Source organism: Nematocida displodere (genome assembly GCF_001642395.1).
Source record: "Nematocida displodere strain JUm2807 chromosome Unknown 1, whole genome shotgun sequence".
NCBI lineage: Eukaryota > Fungi > Microsporidia > Nematocida > Nematocida displodere.
In genome coordinates this window covers 127,752-141,642 of record NW_027138130.1, presented here as the reverse complement: position 1 = coordinate 141,642, position 13,891 = coordinate 127,752, and the positions used below count along the sequence as shown (strand labels likewise).

At 49.8% G+C, this 13,891-nt stretch overlaps 12 protein-coding genes across 12 annotated transcripts; 5 read left to right on the top strand and 7 right to left on the bottom strand.

Annotated features, from left to right (window-relative positions):
* Positions 1–49: 49 nt before the first annotated feature.
* NEDG_00123 (uncharacterized protein) lies at positions 50–796 on the top strand (the record flags this gene model as incomplete). The annotated part of the gene is made up of 1 exon (XM_067687541.1): positions 50–796. One exon carries the CDS (start codon positions 50–52, stop codon positions 794–796), a length of 747 nt encoding a protein of 248 aa, XP_067545249.1.
* A 532-nt stretch (positions 797–1,328) lies between these two features.
* Positions 1,329–3,629, bottom strand: NEDG_00122 (uncharacterized protein; the record flags this gene model as incomplete). The annotated part of the gene is made up of 1 exon (XM_067687540.1): positions 1,329–3,629. The coding sequence occupies one exon, from the start codon at positions 3,627–3,629 to the stop codon at positions 1,329–1,331; it is 2,301 nt and encodes a 766-aa protein (XP_067545248.1).
* Positions 3,630–3,806: 177 nt separating this feature from the next.
* NEDG_00121 (replication factor A2) lies at positions 3,807–4,553 on the top strand (the record flags this gene model as incomplete). Its single annotated transcript, XM_067687539.1, has 1 exon — positions 3,807–4,553. One exon carries the CDS (start codon positions 3,807–3,809, stop codon positions 4,551–4,553), a length of 747 nt encoding a protein of 248 aa, XP_067545247.1.
* Positions 4,554–4,726: 173 nt separating this feature from the next.
* On the bottom strand, positions 4,727–6,121 carry NEDG_00120 (uncharacterized protein; the record flags this gene model as incomplete). Its single annotated transcript, XM_067687538.1, has 1 exon — positions 4,727–6,121. One exon carries the CDS (start codon positions 6,119–6,121, stop codon positions 4,727–4,729), a length of 1,395 nt encoding a protein of 464 aa, XP_067545246.1.
* Positions 6,122–6,569: 448 nt separating this feature from the next.
* On the top strand, positions 6,570–7,295 carry NEDG_00119 (uncharacterized protein; the record flags this gene model as incomplete). The annotated part of the gene is made up of 1 exon (XM_067687537.1): positions 6,570–7,295. One exon carries the CDS (start codon positions 6,570–6,572, stop codon positions 7,293–7,295), a length of 726 nt encoding a protein of 241 aa, XP_067545245.1.
* Positions 7,296–7,390: 95 nt separating this feature from the next.
* Positions 7,391–8,140, bottom strand: NEDG_00118 (uncharacterized protein; the record flags this gene model as incomplete). Its single annotated transcript, XM_067687536.1, has 1 exon — positions 7,391–8,140. One exon carries the CDS (start codon positions 8,138–8,140, stop codon positions 7,391–7,393), a length of 750 nt encoding a protein of 249 aa, XP_067545244.1.
* Positions 8,141–8,249: 109 nt separating this feature from the next.
* On the top strand, positions 8,250–8,618 carry NEDG_00117 (uncharacterized protein; the record flags this gene model as incomplete). Its single annotated transcript, XM_067687535.1, has 1 exon — positions 8,250–8,618. One exon carries the CDS (start codon positions 8,250–8,252, stop codon positions 8,616–8,618), a length of 369 nt encoding a protein of 122 aa, XP_067545243.1.
* Positions 8,619–8,666: 48 nt separating this feature from the next.
* NEDG_00116 (uncharacterized protein) lies at positions 8,667–9,479 on the bottom strand (the record flags this gene model as incomplete). The annotated part of the gene is made up of 1 exon (XM_067687534.1): positions 8,667–9,479. One exon carries the CDS (start codon positions 9,477–9,479, stop codon positions 8,667–8,669), a length of 813 nt encoding a protein of 270 aa, XP_067545242.1.
* Positions 9,480–9,587: 108 nt separating this feature from the next.
* Positions 9,588–10,358, top strand: NEDG_00115 (uncharacterized protein; the record flags this gene model as incomplete). Its single annotated transcript, XM_067687533.1, has 1 exon — positions 9,588–10,358. The coding sequence occupies one exon, from the start codon at positions 9,588–9,590 to the stop codon at positions 10,356–10,358; it is 771 nt and encodes a 256-aa protein (XP_067545241.1).
* On the bottom strand, positions 10,359–12,074 carry NEDG_00114 (uncharacterized protein; the record flags this gene model as incomplete). The annotated part of the gene is made up of 1 exon (XM_067687532.1): positions 10,359–12,074. One exon carries the CDS (start codon positions 12,072–12,074, stop codon positions 10,359–10,361), a length of 1,716 nt encoding a protein of 571 aa, XP_067545240.1.
* A 23-nt stretch (positions 12,075–12,097) lies between these two features.
* On the bottom strand, positions 12,098–12,703 carry NEDG_00113 (uncharacterized protein; the record flags this gene model as incomplete). Its single annotated transcript, XM_067687531.1, has 1 exon — positions 12,098–12,703. One exon carries the CDS (start codon positions 12,701–12,703, stop codon positions 12,098–12,100), a length of 606 nt encoding a protein of 201 aa, XP_067545239.1.
* A 64-nt stretch (positions 12,704–12,767) lies between these two features.
* NEDG_00112 (cell division cycle 2-like protein 1, cofactor of APC complex) lies at positions 12,768–13,871 on the bottom strand (the record flags this gene model as incomplete). The annotated part of the gene is made up of 1 exon (XM_067687530.1): positions 12,768–13,871. One exon carries the CDS (start codon positions 13,869–13,871, stop codon positions 12,768–12,770), a length of 1,104 nt encoding a protein of 367 aa, XP_067545238.1.
* Positions 13,872–13,891: the final 20 nt, after the last annotated feature.

Here is a 13,891-nt window from a genome sequence, read left to right as displayed (position 1 = left end):
AGAACTTTAGGCTTCAAAACCATTAAAGCTCTATTTTTCTTTTATTTGGATGCCTCAGAGAACAGCACTATTTACGATTTATATGCCGTACCACCTCCCAGAGTACAACATTGGCCATCTAATGACCACCTGTAAGGTTAGTTTGCGCGAGGCTGAGAAGGGTATGCGTGTTCTTGTCCAGAAAAACGAGATTTCTGCCCATGAGGACCTTGGTGAGTGCCAGCACACAGTCAAAACCCTTGACTTTTCCAAAAAGGTGCCCGGCTTTTTTCGGGCAGTCGCCCCTTCTGGGTCGCTGACTATGACCGAGACCTCCTACAACGCCTTTCCTCGGTGCAGCACCCATTATACTAGTGGGGCTCTTTCTGAGAAGAAGTTTTATGCGCGGATTGACACGATGTTTTTTGAGGGCTATCGAGAGGTAGAGAATCCGTTTGACACCCTCCCCGAGGTAGATCGCTTTGAGGTGCTTGAGTTGGCAACCTGTCCTCAGCTAGCTGAAAATTTTGATGTTTCAACAATGAAAAATGATGATGGATCGTTAAAATTTGCGCCTGGATGGGAAAAGACAGCGTCCAAAGTCATTACCGTTTTTAAACGGGTGCAGATAGACTTCCACCTTATGTTTATCGGCGGAAAGTACATCGAAGACATTGAGAAGTTCATGCGCAAAATCTTCATTCAGGGCCACCAGGAAGTGCTCAAGTACCATAACGAGTGGATTGGTCTGTCAATGGAGGATGTCAGAAAAGAAGAAGAAAGAACCAAGACAATCCTTGCAGCCAAGTACTCTTAGGCAGTGTAGTAGCTACCTCTCCACTACCCACACTACTTCTGCTTCTGGTACTTTTCTTCGCGAAAAATGGCTAGGAGCTCTTTCCTTAGATGCGGGCATATCAAATGCGGCTTTTCTCCGCCCACCCTAAAGAACGGCTCTTTTTTGTTGCGGTTTTGGATCTTCTTAACTAGCTCTTGGTACGCCAGCATTGCACCCGGTCTTATTTTTTCTAAAAAACCAGGACAGATAAAGATCTTAGGCAGTGCTGGGTGCTAGGTTCTGTGGTTGGTGCGAGGAAGTGGAAAGAACTCTTCCAGGGGAACAAAGGGGTCTGGATCAATGTTCTTGATTCCTACCACATACAAACAGGCATTGTCTCCTATCTCCTCTCTCTCTCCCGTAAAGATTTTTCCAAGTAAGGAGAGAAGAGCTTGGGCCTCCATCTTCCTTTAAATAAAAATCTTACAAAAGATTCTATTTGTAAGGGTTTGTATCTGTCAAATAACCTTCATAAGTATTTAAAGTAGCAGTTTTATTTAGGTTGCTTGGCTTACTTTGGAATGAGGGAGAGAAGAGAGAGGTACTCGCAAATAAACTTCTCTGAAAGACTCTCCCGGCGCCCAAGGACTTGTCGCAGCTCCTTGGGGTCTATGTCCTCCCTTCGGTAGTGAACCAGCCGGTTAATCAGCGCCTCAACAATGTCGTACTGTGGCTCCAGGTGGCTCACTAGCTCTGTAAGCAGCTTTCCTGGGTCAGGAACTGTTTTCAGGTACTGAATGATCGATGTGATGGGGTAGTTGCCATCAAGCAAGGCGTTGATGGTTAGATCTTGTGGCGTGGTGGCTGTTTGGCTTGGTGCGTCGTTCTCTGCCGTCATAAAGTGGGGCACTGCTTGGTCGGCAGTGTTCTCCGCTTGCTCCCCAGCGAGGGTGTCGTAGGTAAGCAGGAGGCGGAGTCTTGATTTGTGCACCGATGAGAAAGAAAGACCTTGTCTGGCCACTGCACAGTCCTCAGTTGCCTCTGAGGCCATCATTCGAGTGTTCGCATAGAGAAGCAGGCTACTCTTGGTCATAACCACCAGCGAAGCTTTGTCCTCAGAAAGGAGGCAGTCTCTTGGCGCCGTGGCAAAGTAGGTGGTAGACAGAAGCTTGCCCGTCTCTATGTCAAAGATTTCCAGCACTGAGGGCGTGTTTTGGGTGTTTTGCGTGGTTGGTGGGAGCTTGCTGACCAGAACGGCCCACTTAAAGTCCTTGGTTGGCCGTAAAGAGTAGGGCACTCCTCTGGTGCAGGGAATGCGCCTAAGCAGCTCTCCCTTCCCCGTTAGAACGCTAATGCCTGTTCCGTCCCCAGTCAGTGCGTAGCTGTCTGTTCGGGTATCTACCAGATGCGCAATCATGCACTCAGGCATGCTTGTCTCTGAGAGCACCTCTCCTGAGAAGCTGTAGCTGCGAATGGTTGTGCTAAGCACAAGAGTAAGGGTTTTGGTCAGGTTGTTGATAGAGAGGGCGTGGTAGCGCGGCGTAACTATCTCTCCAAGGATGAATCCTGCTTCAGAGGTGGCAACCACTACCCGAACTGTTTCGGGACCGTCCTCCAGGGCCAGTGCCACCACATTCCCGCAAAAAGAGAGCTCCGCGCCAAGATGGCTTCTTGGGGTGGCGTGGGCAAGCTTTTTCTTGAGCCTGGCAATGTCTCCGTTCTTTTCCCTGAAGGCAACTGGGCCGCCGGTAAAACAGCCTAGAAGGGTGCTTTTCTGGATGGCAAGAGAAACGGGCTCTCCGGTGGTCTCTAGGTGGGTTATTTCTTTGTTCTGGTCCTCCTTGCGCAGGGAGATGGAGTAGAGAGAGTGGTTGGTAAGAAGGGCAAGTGCTTGGTTGTGGAAGGCTGCAACGGCTTTTTCTCCAAAAACAATGCCGGTGCGCTTCTTAACCGTTACAATGTGGTCAATCTTGTGGCAGTCAAGGATTCTTAGTTCATTCTTCATTGAGACTGCTAGGTAGTCATCTTCTCCAATGAATCTAACAGATGACAGATGCTCCAGAGGAAGGGTCTTTTTGACTATCCCGTTCTCCAGGCAAGCAAAAACGAGGGATGTGGTGGTGGCAATGCACAGCTCTTTGCTGCTGCTCTGGTTTCTCTTGAAGTCCACAGAAAGTGTGTTCTTCATTGTGAATCTCTGGAGGACTTTGTCTTTCTTTATGTTGATAACTGCCACTCCTGTTTTGTCTGCAATGGCTATTATTTCAGGTGCGGGTGAGGATGAAATGTCTTTTACCTCTTCAGGCTTGAAACAGGCCAGCGTGTAAATGACAGCTTCTTTGTGGGTGTCGTAGATATGGATGGCTGTTTTGGAGACAGCGAGTAGCTTGTTGTTCATCTGCAGGCAGTGGATGTTCGTTATGTTGAGTTCGGGAAGTAAAGGATGGATGGTGTACAAAGGTGCTGCTTTGTCCTCCAGGGAAGCTTCTTTCAGGTGAATGTGTAGCTTGAGAAGGGTGTTAGAGCCCGTCAGCACAAAGATGTCTTGGTCTGTGGCGGTAATCTCTTTGGGGGTGTCTGGTAGGTCTACCTGGAGCAGGACTCGTCCTCTGTTAGAGATGTACAGTTTGTTGGAGATGCATCCGGTGATGATGTACCTTCTAAACACACCAATGCACGTAACTGCTTCTTTTTCCTCGCCTCGGCTGACCAGATTCATTCTTTCAATGTCATAGACTGCATAGGTCTTAGCTAAGGGTGCAACGATGCAGTATGTGTTGTTTATGGGTGCCACAACTATTTTTCCTTTCTCAGCAACGTAGGACAGTTGTGTCTTGTACTGGAACATTGACCTGCTTGTCTCTTGGTCCATAAAAAATTTGCTGTTCTTGCCACCGTTACTCCTTCAAGTACCCTTTTTCCAGAAACACAAAAACCCGAACTAACCCTTTTCCTCCCCTAAACCCGAACTGCCTCAGCACCCAGCAAGCTCCAAAGCCCCCCAAGTCCGATCTAGTGAAAGTATTTCTTTCAATCTTTTTTTAATCCTATGGACGGAAGCATAACCTCCTCACAGGAGTATGAAACACTTGGAGGATTTACACTGAGACACCTTACACTAAAACAGGTCAGGTCCATTGAAGTGGAGTCAAGAAGAACTACCGTGATAAAGTGCGATGGCGCCGATGTTGTGAACATCTCTGTCATTGGGTGGATCACAGAGGAAGTTGGAGAGAGAGGCAACGGGCTAAGGTTTATTATTAACGATGGCACCGCCCAGATTTCCTGCAACCTTTCAACAGGCGTTACAAATTATGGCATTATTAAAAGGTACACCGAAATAGGCACCCTGGTCCGCATCTTTGGGGCCATAGGTACCTCAGACGCCTTTGACTCCTCAGAGAGTATGGTTTTACAGTGCAGGCACATCTTCCCGATTAAGGACGGGAATTATCTGTCCTACCACTTTGCTCAGGTCATGAAAGAGCACCTTGAGAATACGAGAAGGGTGGCAAGGGATGACGGGGAAATGGGAGACATCACCCGCAGCTACATTGAAACCGAGCACAGTGAGAACAGATCACTGAAGAACATTCACCGAGATATCATCAACTGTTACAAAAACAACCAGGGAGATACTGGCCTAAACAAGTACATTGCTACCAAGATGCTTTCAGATACGTACAGGAGAGAAGAAGTGGAAGAAGGCATTGAGTACTTGAAAAAAGCATCTATCCTCTTTGCCTCCTCTGAGGATGAAAATGAGCTGATGGTTTTGGACGACGCTGCCATCTAAGAATAGTGCCGGGGTCTAAGCCCGTGTGCAGCAAATAAACCTCCACATGTTTGCTTCGGGTTTTTGGGCTTTCGGGTTTTCGGGGTTTTTGGGCTTTCGGGTTTTCGGGTTTTTGTGTTTTTGACAGTTTGAAACCTCGGGATGACCCAATCGGTGGCGTGATACACTATGGGTTAGTGGCTATGGGTGCGATGAAGGTCTCTTTTTTCGGGTGGGCCAGTAAGAAGCTTCAGGAACTGCTCGTAGAGGTCCTCCTCTTGAAGAGAGGGCGGACTGGCCCGGGCCACAGCTCCAGCTTTGGCAATCTTAGCATTGAGCGTTTGAACGACGCTTTCAATCGTTTTCTGGCCTGGCTGGAACATACTGGCAATGGAAAACCTGCTTTTGGGCTTGTGCTTAACAATGACTGCTTGTAGGGCGGCTCCGTGGTAGTGGCTAAGTTTCTCTAAAAAGACCGGGTCTGGGGCGTACCTGCCGCTGCTTATGTCCACAAGCACTGGGTGGTCGGCATACTCGGCAGGGATGCGGGCGTGGTGGCTAAGAAGCACCCACACAGACTCTGTGTGCCCACTGTCTAAGGCAACGGCAAGCGGGGTGCTTCCTGCGGCATTGGCTGCTTCAATGGGTAGACCCAAACCAAGGTAGAAAGAAATCATTTCAGCCTTGTTCCCTGATGCCTTGGTGTGTAGAAGAGAAGAACCATCTGCAAGGCTTGTTTCAACCCGGGCCCCAATGTTAATCGCTTTGATTGCCATTTCAAGACTGTTTAGGATGTGAAGAATGTGCTGAGAATTGATAACGGACTTAGGCGCCTTTCTGAACAGCAGAAGAAGTGCCCCCCAGTTGCTTGAGGCAGCTGCAAGATCAATCGGGTAGATGGGGCGAGGGTCTAGGGTAGGCTTTTTCTTTTCCTCGCGTGCTGCCAGGCCGCTGAGGAGAGAGTACTGCTCCGTGGTGATGTACTCCATTGGGTCGCCCCCTTCAGTCAGAACCATGTCAAGCACTCGTATGTCTGGGTTGACAGCTGCTAGGTGCACAGGGCCTAGGCCGTGCCAGGTTTCCTGGAAGTCTATCGTCCGCTCAAAGAAGACCATGATTGTTGCCAGGTGGTGCCCAGCCAGCGCCATAAGAAAGTAGGTGGGAAAAGCAATAGTGTGCTTACTTCCAAGGACTCTTCGGTTGATGTTGATTGGGAAGCCTTTAGCAAAGAAAGCGCTTACCACCGATGGCATCTTGTTAAGCATGGCTAAGAGGAAGGAGTGGTTGAGTATGGAGAAGATGGAGGTATTCTGGGTTGAAGAAATCAAAGAAAGCTGCTCAATCGCTTCTTTTTCCATTCCATCCAGGAGGTACAGGTGCAGTCTATGTGCAGCAACCAAAGAACTCGTGTTGTGGGAGGAAGCAAAGATCTTCTTGTAGAGGCTTTTCATGGTTATGTCGTGACTGCTGTGTTTGAATATGCCCGTCTTTATCCCTGCTGCTGTAATATTGTACAGAGTCAGATGCATTAGTCTTTGGATACCCATATTGTGGTCTGTTTCTATGAACTCAGTGTATGTCTGATGCATTCTCTGAAAAATTAAACAAGTAAAGAGGGTATGGGTTGCGGTTTTCGACTTTCGGGGTGCTTGCCACTGCACAACTGCACCATACCATAACATACCCCATAACATACCCCATACCCCAAACCACACACCATACCCCACGCACACCGTAAACCACAAGCCACACTGGAACCTTAAATCCTCCTTCTTCAAGTTTTGGAAAACAGCTCTCTTTAAATATACTGTGAACCTTAAACGATCAGCAGAAGAGGTATAAAAGAAAAAACCTAACCCGAACTAACCTACCGGTAAACTGACAAATCAACCACTCCTACACCCCGAGCAAGCACCCATAAGCCCCAAACAAACAAGCACCCGCGGGCCCGACTAAACAAACACCAACCCAGAGCCACACAGACCCACCTTCTGGCTACAACACCCCCTTATATATCATTGTTGATATAAATAAATCATGGAATTGCGTGTGGATGCAGAGAACCTACTGCGAGAACCAGAGCCTAGAGCTGTTCTTAAAAGGATAAGAGACTGGGAAATACAGATCCTCAAAAACGGAGACTCCAAACACCTGGGAGAGCTCTGCTCTCTCTACCTTAACCAGCCCTTGGGGGCACTCAGGGACCTTATAGGCAATGAAATCATGAAAGGAGAAAGAAGCAAAAGTAAAATCGAAGAGCTCATCAGAGCAGTTTCCGAGGCAAGGGATGAGCTGTCCATGCCCATTTTTTCCATCATAGAAGCCTCCATCTCCACAAACAAGTCCATCCCCACCCAGAACCTACCACAGCCTCCGTTCCTCCCAGAGCTCCCCGAACAGCAGCTCCCCGAACAGCAGCACCCAGAGCAGTCCGAGTACCCCGAAATGCAGCCCGAAATGCAGCCCGAACCCTTACCACAAACCATTAAAGAGCTCATCGTTCAGGAGATGGAGAAACAAGCGGAAGAAAAAGGCCTTCCAGAGGTCAGATCCGTTATAGAAAGGACCAGAGACTCTAAATGGGAAGAAATCATCCAGGAATTAATGGCCTTAATGAAAGAAGCAAAGAATAGCTCACAAACAGCCCCTGCGCCCCGCAAAACATCCAAAAAGGCCCTTGTCTGCTTTAACTGCGACAAAAAGGGCCACATTGTGAAGTACTGCCCAAACAGAGCCCGGAAGCCTTCCTCTCCCAAAAGTTAGCAAAATAAAGATGAACGGTTATTTATTCATGAAAGCTTTTGGTTTTACGTCCGCCCTTGCAGACCTCCTCAGCACCGCAGCTCTCAGACTCTCTCCTACTGCTTGGGCAGAGGAATGTAGTGCTCGTTTGTTGATCTACCACGGATGCTGTACCCCACAAAGCCTGAGATTACTGCAATGGTAACCAGCAAGGCAATTGTTAGTCCGTTGAGTCTGAAGCCCTTAACCATTCTCTTCTTAGCCTTGGAAAGATGCTTGCCAACAGTCTTCCTGGTTCTTCTCACCTGTTTTCCAATTGAGGTGCTCTTTTCTTCTGGCTCCTGGGACTCGGGTGCAGCTTCTTTAGCAGCATGGGCAATAATTGCGTCAATCTCGTCACCAAAGGCCTGGGTGGACTCTGGGAGCCTTGACATCTTCTTTGGGGGGTAGCGAGACTTCCTGTAAAGGTCGTTGTAAATCTTCTCAGTGTTGAACTGTCTAGGCTTAGGTGCCTGTTCCAGGCTGCTCAGGTGCTGTAAATGCGCCGAAAGGAAATCTTTGATAAAGCTATCTGTGCCATCCATCTGGTGCACCATGCTCTCAAAGACGTCCTCTGGTCTTCTTCGCTTTCTAACAACCAAGACCGAGTGGAAAGGAGAAAACTTCTCCTCCGACTCAATGCGCTTGCGGGCCCCGTAGGGAAGCGGCCGGTCCATTGGTGCCCTCGCAAAAGAAGGCGTAAGTCTTCTAAGGAAGAGAAGGGTTTTAAATGGCACGGGCGTGCCCCCATGCACCTCCTGTGCATCAGCATCGATGTAGCAGTGGACAGCAGCAAGAACTAGCGCAAGAACTCCTAGAGTTTTCATACGTCTTCAGATGATACTTCTTTTATACTCAGTGGTCCAAACAGTTTCATCCGTCTCCAACAAACACCAACAACTTTTACCGTTCTGAAACATCTCTTCAAATTTTGCGATGCCGTATGAGAGGGACCCATACGCCGCTCTTAGCGTGCACCCACAAGCACCGATTGCCGAGATAAAGAAAGCATACATAAAAAAGGTCAAAGAGACCCACCCGGACTCCAGCAACACTCTTACAGCCGATGCTTTTATTGCGGTGCAGCACGCCTATGCAGCAATACTCACCAGAGCAGAAAGAGAGTCTCCCGCCCTACTCCGCACCACTGAGCCGTACTCGGTTGTAACCTATACAGAACTTCTTGCAGGAACTTTTTGCAGGTGTGGAGACGTCTTCTCACCATCTCTTCTAGTTGGAGGCACTGTTGAGTGCCAGAGCTGCTCAAACTTTGTTGAGGTAGCGGGCGGGGCTGCACAGACATAGCACAGGCCCGGCAACGGGCATGGCCCGAACCAACCCCAGCCTGGCACATTAGAGGGTGTAGAAGTCGTCTCTTTGGAGGTAGTAGTCGCTTAGAAAGTCATCGGGTAAATCAATAAACGGGTAGGGATTAGAGGTGGCAAGAGAGGTGCTGCCTATGGGGCAGGAGTTAGATCTTCTTTCTTCTCTTTTTTTGATTTTGTAAAGATTGGGGAAGGGCTCTAGGTGGTCGGGGAGAGTAAAAGAAGAGCGTTTGCGGCGGTAGCTCATGCGGAGGTGAAGGTTGTGAGGCACCTCCCACGCATGCACCATGTTCCAAATGCCTCCACGGGCCTGGGTGCTGGAAAAAAGCGAGGTGGTATAAGACATGAGGTGGTACGACTTTCCTTCGTAGGAGAGAGAAGTGGTCATTTTGACCAGGCCTGAGGGATGCCTCTTTTTTTTGCGCCTCTCAGCTTTTGCGGGGGCCCGGTCAATCAGGTTTCTTCCAAGTTTTAGAATGTCGTCTACGGAAGAGGTGAGGCTGTCAACGTCTTCAACGTCCTCTAAGTCTTCGGAGGACGAGAGCTCGTAGTAAACCAGACACCGTCCATGGATTTTTGATGAGGACCACGCCCGTCCATCGGTCCATCTTGAAATCCCGCTTTCTTCCTCCTCGTAGACAAAGATGCTCCCGGGCCTTATCGTTCGTCTCTCAGCGTAGGTAAGTCTTGCTTTGGTCCTTGGAATGATGTTCATCCTACACATGTCGATGATTTTCAGGCACTCTTCCTCGGAGTAGATGGCCCCAAACAAGCTCTCTCTCAAGAAGGGGGTTTCTTGGAGGGTGACGGTGCTACTCCTCCCACAGACTGTTTTATTCATTGTCCTTCCTTTTATTGCGTCCTAATATATACCTTACGCCTCTGAACCTTATCATTTTGTTGGCTGTGTAGGTGTTAGCAATCGCTCAAGTTTTTTCATAAAAAGAGCATGGATGGAGTGCCCCCAAGGAAGACACAAGAGGCAAGAAGTGCTTTAAAGAATGCGAAATCTTCAGTGGTGGTGCTTTCTGGCCCGATTGGCTGTGGGAAGACCTCGTTGGTAAAAAGTCTCTCCGCTGAGTGGTCGTACGATCTGGTGGAGATAGATACGCTTGACGACTACATGGAGCACCGACTTTGCCAGGACATGGTCTACCTTATTAGACTCTCTGAAGTGCCCCCACGAAAGCGGAACACCAAATACCGAGGAATGGTTGTTGAAACGGAGAACCCGTATCTCTACAGGCAAATAAGAGACGCTGTGCCCATCCACATGAACAAGCCAACCCAAAAAACCTCGCGAAGGCTTCTTCCCCTGGCCCGAGCGAGTATGGACCTAAACACGGCCAGTGCCATCTCGGGTATGCCCAGGCCGCTGCAGCAGAGACTGGTTGACGAGTCAGATGAACCGTGCACCTCTTTTTTCCACTTTCTAGGCCGGATACTGTACCATAAGACGGATGTGGTGCCCGAACAGGTGTTTTTGCTTCTTTCGCAGAACAGTGCACTCAAAACACTGACCTACCTCCACGAAAACCTTCCAAGCTTCTCCAAGGACCTTGATGCACTCTCCACAGTTCTTGACCAGGTCTCAGTGGCTGTGTCCCGGGGGTGCAGAGAGGAGGACGCTGTTCTGCTACTTGCTGGGATCTGGGCCATGGAAAGATCTCCGCCAAAGAAGTTTTTTCAGATAAGATCTTCACACTACCACGAAAAGTAACTAGTCGAGGGTTTCATAGATCGAGACTTCCTGAGAAATGAATATGTTTTGAAGCTCACTCCGCTCTTTTTTCTGTGCCAGGTACCTGGTGAGCTTGTCCCTCCACGCGGACACTGGGGAGGTGGGTGTAAGCAGGGCTTTGGCGTGCTTGGGGTTAGTTCGGGCTAGTAGGGCAGTTGTTAGTGGCGAAGGGGCAGAAAAAGCCGCCGCTGTGTTAAGAAGGTTTTTGTACACCGCAAGCCTTAGGCCTATCTCCCCGTTATCAATGGCCAGGACAAAGTCTCTGAGGCTGCACTCTGAAATGGAGTATCCTTCACGGGAGAGCGTTTCGCCAATTTCAAGGAGCCGGTTGAGGTAGTGCGCGGCCAAGATCTCTGGAAAGTCGCCCTGCTTCTCTATCATTAGATCAATCGCTCTGTCCAAAGAGCTCATCTCAAAGTATGGAGATAGCGAGATAATCTTATCTGTGTACGAAACAGTTAGCTCAAGAGGAGCGCAGACATCAGACAAGTGTTTAAGAGCTGTTCCGTGTGCATACTCTTCCATACACCCGGGCAAGTGAACATCTCGGTGCTTGAGAACGTAGTCTTTAGCATTCAGGGTAATGTTGCCATCTCCAAGGCTGGCAATGCGAGTAACCACCAAAGAATGGTCACCAACCGACTTTTTCGCGATATAAAGAACGTTTTCAATCACAATCTTATCGTTAACCGCCGGTGTTCCAAATGAACGATCTCTCTGGATCATAGAGTGGTCCACAGCACGGTTGGGCGTGTTTGCGAGGGTGTCTGTGGCGGTGTGTGGTAGTGTTCGGGTTGGGGTTGGAGCCTGTGGGAGGAGGTATGAAACGTTTTCCAAATCTTCTGCCATGTCCAGATCACTGGGTTGCTGTTTTGGGGTAAGGGTTAGCTCGGGGTAGGGATCCTGCTCGGGGTGTTGTGTGGGGTGGGGTGTGGAGTGTTTTGTGGGGTGAATAATGGAGGGGGTGGGTAAAAAAGAAGAGGAGTGGGGTAGCATAGACGCAAAAGACTCTGGGTGCTCCAAATCGTCCCCTGTTATGTGCAGATCCCTGGGAAGGGTGGAGTTGTAGGATGAAACCGGTACAGCTAAAATTTTTGGTAAGGTTTGTTTCAGCCGCTTTTCAGGCCGCTCCTGGTCCTTTAGGCTCCCAAAAAGAAGTGACACCTCATTAAGCCCTTTTTCTGTTTCTTCATCTACCTCAGCACGGCGCTGGCCCAAGTACTTCTCTATCTTATAGATTTGGAAGGGTGTCTCCACCCCGTCCCGAATAAGCGGCTCCTTCGAATACCCCAGATGGACCGTCCGGATCCACTCACGCCCGAGAACAGTGATCCTTGAGGGCCGCTCAAGTGCGTGGGCCTCTTTTTTGCTCCCCTGGGTCGCTGCTTTCTCCTCCAGGTCCTTGAGGGGGTGGGCCTTGTTTTTCAGTCCTTCAATCACCACCGCCTGTGCACAGGTGAGACACGCTTTTTCCTCGAAGTAGTCAGATAGCCTCAGATAAAGCCAGGTGCTTAGCAGACCAACGCCCTTCATCCGCATAAGAAAGAGAAGAGAGGCGTTCTTGTGGGCCTCAAAGTGTCTTTTCCACAGCGCAAGGTACCAGGGGTTATTGTGGAAGTAAGGTATCTCCAAGTAGCCTAGTAAAACCTTTTCAAGTTGCTTCTCTGTCACTGCTTCGTTCTCTGACGGGAGCATAAACAAAATTTGCAGGTTGGCGTTTATTGCATGAAGGAACCTCCAGAGGGCGAGGCTTCCTCCTTGGTGAGAAAACGCCCCGACGGCGCCCGCGGGCGCTTCATTGCGTGCTTGTGTCGGCTTTCGTGCTGGTAGGCGACATCTTTCTTCTTTTGGAGTGTGTCAAGATGGTCTCTTCTTTCCTTCCTTCTTTTAATATATGGATACTGGCTGGCATTAACAAAGACAGCCTGTTCCTCTTCTTTGTTGTACCTGAAATCGTAATTGTTGGAGTACTCCTGCGCCGGCATTTTTCTTTGCCGGTGGTCCATGTAGGCTGCAAAATCAAGCTCTTTGGGTTCCCCAAGAACGCCTGTGGCCCCGGGCCTCATTTGCGAAGCCATTTGCGATATCTGGGAAGCCATCTGCGATGTATGGTCTTGCTCTGAGTACTTGTTCAAAAAATATGCTGGATCGTCTGATATATCTTCGGGATACTTCGGGTTTTCAGCCATAGAGAAGCTAAAGCTTTTGCCAAACGGCTTTTCTTCGTCTTTGTAGGTGTACCCGTAGATGGGAAGGTCTTCAATGCTGAAGGGAAGAGCCGGAGAGTCCCGGTACTCCGGAGAGTTGTTGGAGCTGTTGTTCATAAACACGCGGCAATTGCGCGTCTTATACCTTTGGATGCGACAGCAAACAAACACCGTTGCATAGCTAGCGCATCATAAAGTTGCCAAGATCGTTGTCGCGCGCCCTCCAAACACAAACTGTTTCGTCCCCAGAGCCCGTTGCAAAGTACTCTTCGTCGGTGCTCATCCCGAAGTGAATGACCCGGTTTTTGTGCCCCTCAAAAATACGCACCTGACGGTGCCTGGTTATGTCCAACAAACGAATGTCATTCTGAGAGTATCCGTGCGTAGTAATGAGCTCGTGGTGCTTGGTCCACCTCAGATTGCACACCTGGGACCCATAGTCAATCGATCCAAGCAGCTCTTCCGCCGTACCTGAAACCTTCCACATTTTCACCGTTCGATCAGCAGTGCCCCCGCCAGTTGCCAGAACGTCCGTTCTCTCAGGACACCACCCAATCGCCTTAACTGCGGCCTTGTGCGCTGTAATGGTGTGAAGAATCGAGTTGTGCGACCTTCCATCAAGAATGAAGACTTTGTTGTCGTTGCCCCCCGAGGCCAGGTAGGCGCCCGTGGCTGAGAAGGAAAGACCACACACCTCCTGAGTGTGCGCCATAACAGACCGAGAGTCGTCAGGCGTCCGGGGGTCCAGGTACTTAATCGTTCGGTCCCGGCTCCCTGAAAGAAGCTGCTTGCCATTCCACTCAAGAACGCCGACCCGGGACTTGTGCTGATGCTTCCGCGTGAGAGCCTTCCCATCAAGATCGACTAAAGCAATGTCCCCCGTGCACGTTCCCAGGGCCACGGTGCTACTCCCCGGACAAATCTTGACCGAGGTTATGTAGGTGCTGCTAAGCCTGGCTATGAGAGAGGTGCGCCCGGTAAGGAAGTTTTGGACAAACACCCTTTCATCAAGCGCAAAGACAATGCTGCTCCCCTGCCAGTCCAGGAGGCTGCTGTAGAAGTCATCTGCCAGACCCTTGACCTTGGTTACGCGCACAGGCCCAGCTTTTGTCTCTTTCGGGGCGTCCAGGTCACTTTTTTCGGGGTGGAAAATGACCTGTCCCGAAGCCTGGCCCTGGTGGAAGATGCGCTCATACTCCCGAGCGAACGGGGAAACGTGCCTGGGGGGCGGACACTTCCCTGCTAGATCCTCGCTTGACACCAGGCAGTGTTCTTGGAAGAACATAAACCTTCTCATTGTTTATA